At 33.2% G+C, this 14,038-nt stretch overlaps 1 protein-coding gene across 2 annotated transcripts in view; it reads left to right on the plus strand.

Moving 5' to 3' along the window:
• Positions 1 to 14,038, plus strand: part of SLAIN2 (SLAIN motif family member 2) — a 60,430-nt gene that overhangs the window by 33,705 nt on the left and 12,687 nt on the right. The window contains exons 5-7 of one of the 2 annotated variants that reach the window (XM_081303949.1): positions 255 to 614; positions 1,079 to 1,216; positions 9,525 to 9,602. In XM_081303949.1, coding sequence (XP_081160075.1) covers positions 255 to 614; positions 1,079 to 1,216; positions 9,525 to 9,602 — 576 coding nt within the window. The remainder of the gene's footprint in view (positions 1 to 254; positions 615 to 1,078; positions 1,217 to 9,524; positions 9,603 to 14,038) is intronic. The other variant, XM_081303950.1, reaches the window with a different exon arrangement.

Raw genomic sequence — 14,038 nt, forward strand, 5'->3', positions numbered from 1 at the left:
TGTAATTTCAGATTTAAGTGAAATCTAGAAATTGGGCAAAGGTTTTATAAATTTTCATTTCATTTAAAAATAATCTGCAGATGTGGTTTATGCATCCTGATGATGGCAGGATGTCTAAAAGTAGAAAGGGAGTTTTCCTTTCTACTTTATACTGCTTAAATTTTTCAATGATAATTTTTTACTTTTACATTTTAAAAAAAATATTTAAATAATCAAAAATATAGTTAAAGAAATAACATATTCATTGTTGCCAGGTCTCCGGCAGGAATATGCAGCCACCACTTCTCGGCGCAGTTCTGGTTCATCTTGCAATTCTACAAGACGGGGTACTTTTAGTGATCAGGAGCTTGATGCACAAAGTTTAGATGATGAAGATGACAATATGCATCATGCAGTATACCCTGCTGTTAACAGGTTTTCACCATCACCACGCAATTCACCTCGACCATCACCTAAGCAGTCGCCCAGAAATTCACCTCGTTCACGATCTCCTGCTCGGGGAATAGAATATAGTAGAGTGTCCCCACAGCCTATGATTAGCCGCTTACAGCAGCCGCGCCTTTCACTTCAAGGCCATCCCACAGATATACAGACAAGCAATGTTAAAAATGAAGGTAAAACATAGCAGATTTTTTTCATTAGAATGCTTCTGAAAAAAATTATTCGTATTTCAGTGTGAAAGTAATTCGGTTTTGCCAAGATTTTGTAGTTCAAATAAATAAGAGTTTAGTCAGGTGAGCCATTTTATTCATCGTTTATCAATACAAAAAAAGAAAGTCATTTTAACTTTAGGTGATTGTGTTACTTTTGCTTTATTTTACTCATGAAATGATCTTTGTTTAGATGTATATTTCAATATATAATTTGCTGTTTCCTTTAAGGATTCTCTTAACCTACCAATTTATATAGACTGTGGGTTGAGTTTTTATTTTTAAATAAGTACTTCCTGTTTTTTTCTGTTTTATAATAGGCAGAATGTTTAGGTAAATCTCCTTTGAATCCTAATTAATATTTTAATTCTTTCTCCATCTGAAAGAATGGTTTCATTTTTTAAAAAATTAAAATCCTATTTTTGTAGAAAAACTAAGGCGCAGTCTTCCAAACCTGTCCCGTACATCTAATACACAAGTTGACTCAGTGAAAAGCAGCAGAAGTGACTCAAATTTTCAAGTGCCAAATGGAGGAATACCTCGCATGCAATCTCAGGCTTCAGCCAGTAAGTATCTTTCTTATGTTTTCGGGTATAAATTGATTAATGGAAAATAAAAATTATAGATATTTGTGCTGAATGACTATTAAACTGTTACTATAAGATAATCATACTATATTAAAATTTAGAATTTGTCCCTGAAATATCTAATTCCTATTAATACTTATAATTATATGAAACTTTAGTCTCTACCAAATTTTAAAATAAATGAAGTATATTTTTAAGACAATAGATTTTTTTTTAAAGGAACTAGATTTGGCTTTCACTTAAAGAAATTAGAAATAGTAACCAATATACTATCCAAATGTACATTACACATGTCCAGGATTCAGGTCATTTTCTTAATAAGTACTTAAATTTTCTCTAAAAATCTCTACTTTTTACAAATCTTAGGCCAGAGATATAGCTCAGTGGTAGAATGATTGCCTAGTATGCACAAGGCCCCAGGTTCAATCACCAACACTGCAAAAAATAAAATATCTAAAAGTTTATTATATTTTAGAGCACATCAAAATAAAAATAAACAATTCATTTTTCATACTTGTAGTATAATAAACCAATATCAAAGTTGAATATGTAGACACATTATTTTTCCTTTTTCCCCAGAAGCTGATAATTAAGGAAAATATATAGGGAATCTGAATATCCTAATTACTAATGTATTCTTTTTAATTTTTTTATTATGCTGAGGATCGAACCCAGTGCCTCACATGTGCTAGTCAGGTGCTCTGCCACTGAACTACACCTCTAGCCCCACTAATTTATTCTTTTGTGGAAAATATGTATGCTGTTTCATAAACATCTTATTTCAATATTACAATAATATATAGACAGAAGAATTTAAACTGATATCATCCTTTTTTTTCCTGTTTGCATGTACTTCTTTATATTTTTAGCTATAGTAAACTTATTTGTAATTAAAAATGTCAACAAACATTTATGTTAGTGTAGAATTACACTGTTGTCAAAATGATTTGGAAAATAAAAAATCCAGAATATCAGCAAGCCTAAAACTTAATATTAAATTTCTTTTATAAAGATTTTGGAAGAATTTTGTTTAAAGTTATTGTATTGTGAAGCAAAAACCTAATTATCTGTTTTCTCTTGAAATTTTACATATATCTTTGCATAAAAATGTCTTACATATAAAATTTTTATATTTTGATATGTAATTATGTGCATATATAGCAATTTTTATGCATTTTATTAAATGAATTGGTATTTTATATTTTTTATGTAAGCTTAAGTTATTTAATGTATGTTGCATTTGTTTTAAGTATTTATTTTTCCAACTGTAAGTGGTAGAGCTTTGGTTCTTACTTGCTGGTCTGCATGAAGCTAACTTTGCAAGGTTGCTTATTTCCACCTATGGGACCACTTCTTTTGCCTTGTTACTATGCCAATCACTATTTTTATATGCTTATATGCTGTGGCTGCATTATTGTGGATGCTGGCATTCAGATGTAGTATTATGAGAATTCTAATGTGGTTTCCAACTTTTATAGCTATTACCAATTTTCAACTTTCATATTTGGAAAATATGAATGACTTAAAAAGTTTAAGAAAACCAGAGCATTGCACATGTCCTGGATTCAGGTCATTTTCTCAGTTTCTTCAATTAAAGGAAAGAATGTTTGGCAGAGGCATTTTTTTTTTTCCAAAAGACTAATTTACCTTGCTTTCTAAAACTACCAGAGACAGGTTTAGCAGAAAGTTTGGTTTTCAGAAAAATATAGGAATTATTGTCTCAACAATAAGGAGAAGGGGAGTGAAAGCTTTAAGACAATCTACTGACTTTTTTAAATATCCAAAATTTGGTTAGTATTTTGAAATGTTTAAAGTACTTTGACATGTATTATTTCATATGAATCTCACAAATATCCACTCCTTATTTTTATAGAAAGGGATCAGAGATCCATATAAATTATTTGAATCCTGCAAGGTCATATTAACTAGAAAAGTGGCAAAACTAAGGCCAAATTACTCCTTCACATTACTTCCTTGAGACTCCTGGTTTCCTTCCCCTCATTGTTTGGATTACATCATGCTGACCTAATTGCAAATGAGTAGGCATCTTGGAATACATTCTTGGATGACTGTATTAGAAATGATTTGAGATTGAACTGTAAATAAATTTTGAATTATCACAGAGAGTAAAGTGTAAGAATATTTTTACATAAGATTCAGAGTATACCCCCAGAGAATAAACATAGAATCAACATTCTGTTCTCAACCTCTCAGTGAAGAGTAAGAGCTAAAGGCAGTTTTCAGCTTATGTATAGCCGGACTTATCTGAGGTCCAGGGGGGAGAATTCTTTCTAGATTTTATTTATTAACAAAACACTAAAATGTTGCACTTGAATCTTATATAATTATGAAACATAAATTGAAATAAATCATTTTACAAGTAAACTAACAGGCTAGTCTAAGAATGAGTAATATTCCCAGAACTTCAATGTAAGAATAAATAGTACAGTGATATTGGATCAGTTATCAAATCACAAAATTTTTTAAATGTAGTGTGTTGGGCTTTACCCCTGGGTATTTTGAGTGAATATATTTGAGGTGGAGACCAAGAATCTCTCGTTTCAGAAGTGTCTCAGTTGAAGCCAGGCACAGTGGCACATGCCTGAAATGCCAGCTGCTTGGGAGACTGGGACAGGAGAATTGCAAGTTTGAGGCCAGCCTGGGTAATTTAGTGATACTCTTTCAAAAATTTTTAAAAGGGGAATGTATTTCAGTAGTTAAGCGCCCCTAGGTTCCATCCCCATTACCAAAAAAAAAAAAAAAAAAAGGCTCAGCTGATTTCAGGGCAGATCCAAGTTTGAGAATCACTTATTTGGACTTAATTGTGGAGGACCTTGAATGCTCAGATTTTCTCCAGTAGTCAGTCACTTATGTGTGCCTTAATCATTTAATAGAAGTTGCTGGGTATAAATTATGTTCCTAGCACTGAAAATATAAATGTGTTTGACAGCCAATGCTTTCCAATAGCAGGAAATGATAAGCAGGAACTTCTTTGAGAACAGAGGAGAGGTATTAAAAGTGTGAAGAGTTTTCAAAAAAGACATTTAAAAAATAGCCAACTTAGCTTATATGAGTTGCCAAAGAAAGAAAGATGTATCGGTTTTCCCAAGTGCAGACAAGAAAAGTGATAGAGTGGCAACCTGATTCTAGTGTTTTGTTGTATGACTGAAGCATAAGGTCTGAATGGATGAGGGAGGAGACGTGTAGATAGGAAATAGACTGAGAGTTTTTAAATATCATGTAAAGAGTTCACCCTGTAAGCATGAGGAGTCATGATGGACTTTTAATCAAGGTTTCTCTTGGAAACTTTATTTTGATATTATATGGAGAAGGAATAAAGTGAAGAGACTAGAAATCACTTGGAAGGGTATTGCATAATCTGGACCAAACATGAAGAGTTGAACAAAGGCGGTGGTGAAGGGAGTGTTTTAGTCAGTTTTTTGCTACTGTGACCAACAGACCTGACAAGAACAATTTTAGAAGAGGAAGTTTATTTGGGTCTCAGTTTTAGAGGTGTCAGTCCATAGAAGGCCTACTCCATTGCTCTGTGAGGTGAGGAAGAAGAGTGTGGTAGAGGAAAGTGGCTGGGAACAAGCTACCGGGAAACAGGAAGCTTTCCTTAACACAGACAAAATATATACAACCAAAGGCTTGCCCCCAGGGACACACCTCTTCTAGTCACACCCTACTTGCCTATAGTTACTACCACACAATTAATCCCTATCAGCTGGTTAGGGTAGCTGATTAAGACTCTCATAACCCAATCATTTCACCTCTCAACTTTATTGCATTGTCTCAACTTGAGTTTTTGGGAGACACCTCAACAAGGAGTGATAAAATCTAGGTGTTGTTATTTCTGTTTCAATAAATCTAAGATATGCGACTTGGTAGCCCTGAGAAGGCTGAAGTGGGGAGTCAGAGAGCATCAAAGGATGACTAAATGAGAATTTGTAAGTAATAAAAGGTTTTAAACAAAATGTCATGGGTGAGAGAACCCAAGGGTATTTCACTTTAAAATTCATTCATAGTGGCTTTTGCTTACTAGTATTAGTACCTGGAGAAGAGTCTTTTTTAACATTCCCCTAAATGATAAAGCTGTGTTCAGTAATAATCATGAAATAAAATTAATTAGAGGAGCAATAGCCAGGAAAAAATGCCAACAGTGGAAATATTTTTATTGAACTTTGTGTTTTGTAATTGTCAGTAAAAAATAATAAAATCAATACTATAGTACAGAAAGAAGATGATGGGATTTAAGATTACATTACTCTTTTTCTAAACAAGGAAATATATTTTTACATATTAATTTGTTACAGTAATAAAATTACAGCTTTATCTCTTCAAACAATGTCAATGATTCTTCAGAACTAATCTTTGACTATTGAAGCTCAACAAACAGCAGTATATGGAAAATCTTCAGTGTAAAGTTAAGCTGGATAGAGTGTCACAAAATCACATTTTACAATAAATTCCAGAAAGTGCCATACTGTCTAAGCTTTGTGTGTATGTGTGTAGGGTGTGTGTGTGTGTGTGTGTGTGTGTGTGTGTGTGTGTGTGTATGGTGCTGGGGGCAGGGAGTAGATCTAGTCTAATGATTTTTTTAAAGTCTTCACAGTTTAAAAAATTTCAAACACAAGTTCAAAGACACATATAATGACAAAATTGAGGTAACTCATTGATTTTATAGTCTTTCTATCATCATTGTTTGTTTCTAGTGTACTTATATAGTAATATAGTGTATCACAGGGTAAGAGGCACTCACTGTTGAAGTAAGCTTGAAAGATTTCAGATTACTATGAAATAATAATTTAAAAGTAGCATAATGTTATTAAAATGCAATAGTTTCTATAGCTATTATGTATAATTTAGACCAATAAACCATTTTTTTCCCCAGGGAAGAGTGTTTTTTCTCACTGACTTTGATTATTATTGCTGGAGCATGATAATAGAAAACAGAAACAGGTTGTGGCTCAGTGGTAGAGTGCTCCCCTCGAATGTGTGCGGCCCTGGGTTCAATCCTCAGCACCACATAAAAATAAACAAATAAAATGAAGGTGTTAAAAAAAAAAAAGAAAACAGAAACAGCTGGTTTTATTTTGTTTCTGAATTCTGATGATACACTTGCTTATTTCCTGCAGGTGCTGGGCACTTTCATCTTATTTCCTTGATGTACATAAATTGAGTGAAAAAGAGTAGATGTAGGGAGACCCCAAAGGACACTGTTCTAATCCAAAAATAGGGCGATGAAAGTATTTAGGAGACCATGAGGATATAAAGGAAGGTATTGATCTAAGAAACTATAGGAGGTGTATAAATAAAATTTAAGTAACAAATTTTTGAGCTAGAATGACTTAAAATAATGGTACATGTTTCCCAGAAATGGAGGTTTTCAGAAGAGTTGATTTGTGGAAGATGACATTAACCTAAATATGGTAGCATCAAAGAATACATTGTTAGCCAGGTGTGGAGATATGTACATGTTATCCCAGCTACTTGAGAGACAGAGGCAGGAGAAGAGCAAGTTCAAGGACCCTTAGACTGGTAATGTAGCTCAGAGGTGGAACATCCTTGGGCTCAATTCCCATTTCCCACCAAAAAAAAAAGGGGGGGGGGGTAGGTAGGATAATTGTTTTAATGTAGCATCCTTGCTTCTCACAGGGGTTTTGCTAGTTTAGAATTGTATTTTTTTTTTAATGAAGAAACAAGGAAAACCTTAAGTCATAAATATTTTCAAACAGTTAACATTTAATTATATTATTTTAGAAAGATCTGGAGTTTCACTTAAACTAGAACACTTCATTATTTAAAAAATGATGTACCAAGCACAGTGGCCCACACCTGTAATCTCAGCAACTCTGGAGGCTGAGGCAGGAAGATCACAAGTTGAAGGCCAGCATGTACAAAGAACCTTTCTCAAAAAAAAAAAAAAAAAAAAAAAAGAAGGACTAGGATGTAGCTAGTGGTAGAGGTCCCCTGTATTCAGTCCCCAGAACTTTAAAAAAAAATTAATTTTTGTCTTTAGAAGACTGATCAAATTAAGAATGATAAATCAGATAAAAACTTAGTTTTGTTATTTGATTAACATGCATGTGTGTAGTATCTTATGAACATGATTCATTTTATGCTGTGTCAGGCAGATTTCCTATTTACTGCCTGATCCTGTATGTATGTAATCTGATTCTTTAAATTCCTGGTGGACAGTTTTCCTTTGTATGTAGATGCCATTGTGATGTCACCATGAAATGGAAGAGGTTAAATAAACAAAAAAAGTCCATTGAAGTCACTGTAGTTGTTAATTCAAATAGGATCTTTCCAAAGGGTTTACTACAAATGGCATTTGATATTAAGCCCTCATTAAAATTTTTTAATGGCTGAAAAACATTGTAGATTGCCAGAATATGTTCAGTTGGTTTCCTTGCCCTTCTGAGCCTCCTTTTTGTTCTTTAAACATACTATGTTCCAATCTCAGTATTCTTTACAATTGCTTTTTCCTCAATCTGGAATGCTTTTTGTAGATATCTACATGGCTTACTCCTTTTCTTCTTTCAGATCTTTGTGCGAATGTCATCTTAGGGAAATCTCTCAATCATTCTATTTATAGTTGCAACTTAAATCTCTTACTTCTTGTCCCCCTTTCCTGCTTAATTTTCCTCCTTAGCACCTGCCACCATCTGGAAGGCCTTATATTTTACAACATTGTTTATTGTCTGTGTCTCCTTTTCTAGACTATTCCATCAAAGTAAAAACTATGTCTATCTAGTTGGCTACTAAATCCATTGTACCCAAAACAGTACCTGAAAGAAAGCAGATAACTCTCTTATTTGCATGAATACAGGGATAGACGAATGAATGGTTAGAATGATGAAAATATGACTGATTGAAAACATATAAATAAATAGAATATCCAATGATGATAACATCCTAAATTTTTGTGGGATAGATATATGGTAACTGATTAAAATTTTGATTTTTTTTAAATGAGAAATTTTTGCTAGTCTGCCTGATAATATTTGAGTTAGCATCAAATATTATTTAGCTATAGTAATGTTTGGAGTGCTATAAAATTGGAAATCAAGTACATTTCTTTAAAAAAGTGTATTAGCTGTGAAAAAAATTAGTTATTTAGCTTGATAAAGCTAAGCAATAGAGGAAAGAAAAATCCTTCCTTGTATTCTCCCTAATGATGTGTCAAGTATCCTTTATCACCCCAGTGATTATTTGTGCCCTAACTAAACTTGTAGAGGTAGGGTCTGTTTTTTGTCTTGGTTTACACATAAATTCTAAAAGTATATAAAGTCTGTCTAATCAATAGAAGGACATTTCAGAGCCACTTAAATAGGTGACTGCACTGATTGGTATAGGACTCTGATAATTGGATATTGGAATAAGTGGAGCCACTTTTAACTCTATATGGCCCTGGAAATGTAGGATGTGTGAATGTTTGTGTGTTCAATATCAAAAGTTTACTATATCTGGATCTTATCTGCCAATTTAGAGAGTTTCAGTGTAGCTAATAAAAGTTTGAAACAAGTTTAGTATTCCTCGCTGATCTCTTTAAATGTCATGTGCTCCAACTCATTTAGACCTCTCAAAACACACACACACACACACACACACACACACACACACACACCACCTCTACATATGTGCATAGCCCAGATAGGTTCTGCCCAAATTCTGAGGTACAACAAGATGATGTTGAACATATTAAATTTTACAACAAGGTGATTTTACAACAAGATGATGTTGAACATATTAAAGCCACCAGATTGTGACTTCCTGAGAACTTGCTGGTTCTGAGTTTTCTTCTCCTTTTTGAGTATGGAGATCGTTGTTTCATTTTAGGGCAGTTCATCTAACAGTAACTGCTTTGCCAAAATGCGCTTTTTTGCATTGAACAAGTATTGCATTTATTTTATTCTAAACTGTGTGCTTGGGTTCATCACTTATATCTTTGTATTCTTTGCATCCTGTGGCATGTTTGCTGGTGGTTTGTTTTCTCTTTGTTATTTTGACAGATGATATATTTGAGATGTTTTTCATCCACAAAAAACTAGTTCTCAAAGTTTGCACCATGCACTAAGATTTCCATCCCTTTTCTTTTCCAACTTAATTCACTAAGCATCACCTTAAAATTCCTCTGCTTTGTAGGATTCTAACATTTCACCTTATGGTTTCTGTTCCTTGATAAATTTTAAAGTTTGCATTAAAATATTCAAGTTTACAGAAGCTATAGTCTTTATCTTATACTTTCAGGCAAATATTACAGTTCCTTATTTTTCAACAGCTTCGCAAAGGCTGAAAAATTTGCCTCGTACTTCCCTCAAAGCCAAACAGTTGCTTCAAACTTCATCTACAAAAAGAGGTAACTACAGCCTCTTACTAAGTTTAAATTGCAACAAATGATGTAGTTAAATCACTGAGTCAGTGATGTCCATAAGGCACATTTTGTTCTTTTTTCCCCTTAATAATAAAATAATGTGGGTTGCTTATCTGTCATGTGGATAAACCCAGAAGAAACACATTTTCTACAGAGGTATGTATTGGATTGCTTTTCTGAAAGGAATAAATGATTTAAAAAAAAAAAGGGGATCATTTTTCTTACCAACCTAAAACCAAATGTCATTGTTTTAATGTGAGTGAACTAATAAAAAGTGCTTTAAAGTGTCAGATATGAGACATTTCTGTATGGTAATGTTTTTTCCTCAGACATTGATTTTGGGGTTTACTTACCTGTGGGATGAAATGGGATATTTACTTTAGAAGCTGATTGAAGTTAAAACACAAATTGTTGTGGTCAGTTGATATGTTTGGAATGTAGATAGAGTAGTGGCTTTTATAACAGCTAAATATTGAAGAAATATATGAAAGTAGTACATCAAAGCTATGGAATTAGTTCCAAGAGATTGGAGTATGGAAAGATGGAAGAAATTAGAATTGGGAGAAAAGTATATTATTAGGTAGATCAGCAGAAATAAGAATGAACAGAGGGGCTGGAGTTATGACTCAGCGGTAGAGCGCTCACCTAGCACGAGTGAGGCCCTGGGTTCCATCCTCAGCACCACATAAAAATAAATAAATAAAATAAAGATATTGTGTCCAACTACAACTTAAAAAAAAAAAAAGAATGAATAGAAACCTCAGAGAAAATGAAACAAAAATAAACAATGAGAAAAATACTTCCTCTATCCAAGACGTGTGGGTTTCCTGATAGCCTTAGAACACAATAAATAGCAGAGATAAATAAAGGGTATAAGCACTAAAGAAAATTATGGGAGAAGTTTGAGATTTGATTTGTTGACAAAAGTTAGTTAATATGGTTTTAAAAGTATTATAATATTTTAGCGTATTCATTACTTTTTGAGTGTTATAGCAATGACTTAGTGGATTGAATATAATTTTGAAAATCAGTTTTTGAGAATAGAATCTGAAGGGAATAGAAATGTAGGATGTGTGAAAGTTTGTGTATTCAGTATCAGAAGTTTACTATATCTGGATGCAGTGGTACACACCTATAATCCCAACAACTCAAGATACTATATCAGGAGGATCACAAGTTGGAAGCCAGCCTCAGAACTTAGACCTTGTCTCAAAAATAAATAAATAAATAGATAATATCTAGATAGATAGATATTAAAAAGCACTGGAGGTGTGGTTCAAGCACATCTTGATAAAACGCCCCTGGGTTTAAAACCCAATACCAAAAAATAAAATAAAATAAAAAGTTTACCATAGTTCTCCAAAATGGTTATTTTTTGGTATATGGACAGAAATAATAGACCATATAGATTATGTTCTTTTGATAGAGGAGATGCTTTCTTAGGAATCTTTAATAAGAAAGGGTACCTTAGTGTTATTTACAAGTTTACAAGAAAATAAATGATTATAGAATACCTTTTGGCTCTGTGATGAATAATATTTACATAGTATAATAATATGTGTATGGGCTGGGGATGTGGCTCAAGTGATAGCGTGCTCGCCTGGCATGCGTGTGGCCCAGGTTTGATCCTCAGTACCACATACAAAGATGTTGTCTCCACCGAAAACTAAAAAATATATATATTTATTATATAATGTTTATAATAATATAAACACTGAAATCAGATTTAACCAACAATTATGTTCATAGCTATGTTTGTAGAAAGAGGGGATAGGAAGTGGAAGTGAAGGACAGCAGGAAAGTTAGATCTCATTTAATCTATGAGAAAGCCAATAGATAAAGTTTAAAACTGATGACTCAAGCCAGTAATATATACCTATCATATAGAAAACTTAGAGGTAGATATTAAAAGGAAAAAAAATTTAAAAAAGAGTTTAGGATTCAGCAATCCCACTACTGGGTATATTTTCAAAGGAAGTGAAATCAGTGTATCAGAGAGTCATCTCTGTCATGTATATTGCAGCACTATTCACAACAGCCAAGCTTTGGAATCAACCTAAATGTCCAACAACAGATGAGTGCATTTTTAAAATATGGCATCTGGAATACTCTTCAGCCATTAAAAAAGGATTAAGTCATGTAATTTGTGACAACATGAATGAACCTGTAGGACGTGAAACATAATAAACCAGGCATAGACAAATAATGTATGATCTCATGTGGATTCTCAAAAAGTTTATCTCATAGAGGTGGAACAGACTAATAGTGATTATGAAAGACTGAAAAGTGGAGACAGAAAGGAAAAACAGTGAGATTTGTTAGTGGATACAAAGTTGCAAGTGGATAGGAAGAAGAAATTCTGGTGGTCTGTTGCCCAGTAGGGTGACTGGGGTTAACAATGATGTATTGTATATTTGAAGATAGCTAGAGGCAAAGTTTTTTCAAATGCTCTCACCACAAAGAAATGATAAATGTATGAGATGAAGGGTATGATCATTACCCTATGTATACAGGAATCAAAACATCACATTTTACCCCATAAATATGTATAAATTTTTTTTAAAACAGGGTATTTGTAGAAGTATTTGAGAACCTTGGGCTTCTTTTCTGAAACTTGTTAGATATTTTTTAGTACTTCTTTAGCTATGAGTAGGAGCAGTCTGGGTATGAAGCTCAGGGATAGAGTGTATGCTATCCCCAGCACTCCCCCAACCCCCAACCCCCAACCCCTACCAAAATAAACTGGAAAGTAACTGTTGTATCTAAAACAGGCAAGAGAGTAGGGGACTTTAAACATTTTTTGTTTTTTAGTTGTAGATGGACACAATACCTTTTTATTTGTTTGTTTGCTTATTTTAGTGTGGATGAGTCTTTACTTATTTTCATGTGGTACTGAGAATTGAACCCAGTGCCTCACACATGCTAGGCAAGTGCTCTACTACTGAGCCACAACCCCAGCCCCTTATTTATTTATTTTTATGTGGTACTGAGGATCAAACCCAGTGCCTCATACATGCTAGGCAAGTCAGTGTTCTAACACTGAGCTACAACCCCAGCCTGAGTAGGTGACTTTATATAAATTTTATCTGTTATATTTGTAAGCTGCTTCATAGTATTTTTTTTATAATCAGATAGGCTCATATAACTTCAAATTTTTAAAGATTTTTTGTTACTATGCCTATTAGGTTCAGAAGACCATAATTCTGGCCAAATCTTAAAGTTTTTCTTAGAGGGGTTATATTATTTTTATGACTCTTGAGTTATCAAACTGCCTATTCTCCATGATCGTCAGATGACAAGACAACCCAGACTCTAGCTATGAACTAGAATTTCAGTTTCCTTGTTGACTTAGTAAAGGAAGAGAAATTTGTGTTTTCTTATATATATATATTTTTTTATATTTTTAGTTGTAGATGGACACAGTTAACCTTTATTTTTATTTCCTTTTATGTGTTGCTGAAGATTGAACCCAGTGCCTCACACGTGCTAGGCAAGTGCTCTACCACTGAGCTACAATCCCGGCCCTATATGTATTTTCTTTTGTTTAATCTCTTATTAAGTAGTTCAGGCTTGCATATTCTCTGGGTTTTGTTGTGGTTTGGAGATTATCATTACATAGCCCACCTCTATAAGCTCTGAGTCAGCTGAGAAATAGACAAGAGATATAAGGTAGAATTTTAAATATTTGCTTAATTACTAGTAAAACTTGATTGCAGAGTACCTCTGAGATCCAAGGCCAAAATCTTTTCTATCCTCTCCACTAAGAGTAGCCACTCCTCTGAATATTTATGACAATCATTTCTTTTCGGTCTGGTTTTATCATCCAAGTAATAAGTGTAGTTTTGCCTTTTTAGCATATGCTTTTCTTAAATTTCTCTTAGTATATAGTTTCCCTCCATTTCTTTTCTTCCATTTGTTTGTTTGCTTGCTTACCATGACATTAGTTCTGCAGAGGTTCTTAGAGACTGGATTTTACTCCTTACTTTTCTGTGGCATCATTTAATAGTTTCCTTTTCGGAAATTGGTAATTGGATCTAAGCAATTAATTAGATTTAGTTTTGTGTTTTTAGCAAACACATAAAGTAAAATTTCCTTGTTTTATAATGTCAGTAGTCATTGATGCTTAGTGCCTAAACCCTGTTAACGCAATAGATATTACAGAACCAACTTTGTTTTACTAAATTCTTTCCTTTATTTTTCTATTTTCAATTTCATTGATTTCTGTTTCTTATTATTTCCTTTTTACTTTGGGTTTATTTTACTCTTCTTTAGATTCTTAAAGTAGGAGCTTAGATTATTGACTTAAAACTTTTCTTTTTCCTAATTATGCCCCACAGTTTTCATATGTTGTATTTTAATTTTTTATTTCATTCTATGTAGTATATTGAGAAGTATATTATCTAATTTACAAGTACTTTAAG

The sequence above is a fragment of the Spermophilus citellus genome (assembly GCF_964194105.1).
Source record: "Spermophilus citellus genome assembly, chromosome: 8".
NCBI classification, from domain to species: Eukaryota; Metazoa; Chordata; class Mammalia; order Rodentia; family Sciuridae; genus Spermophilus; species Spermophilus citellus.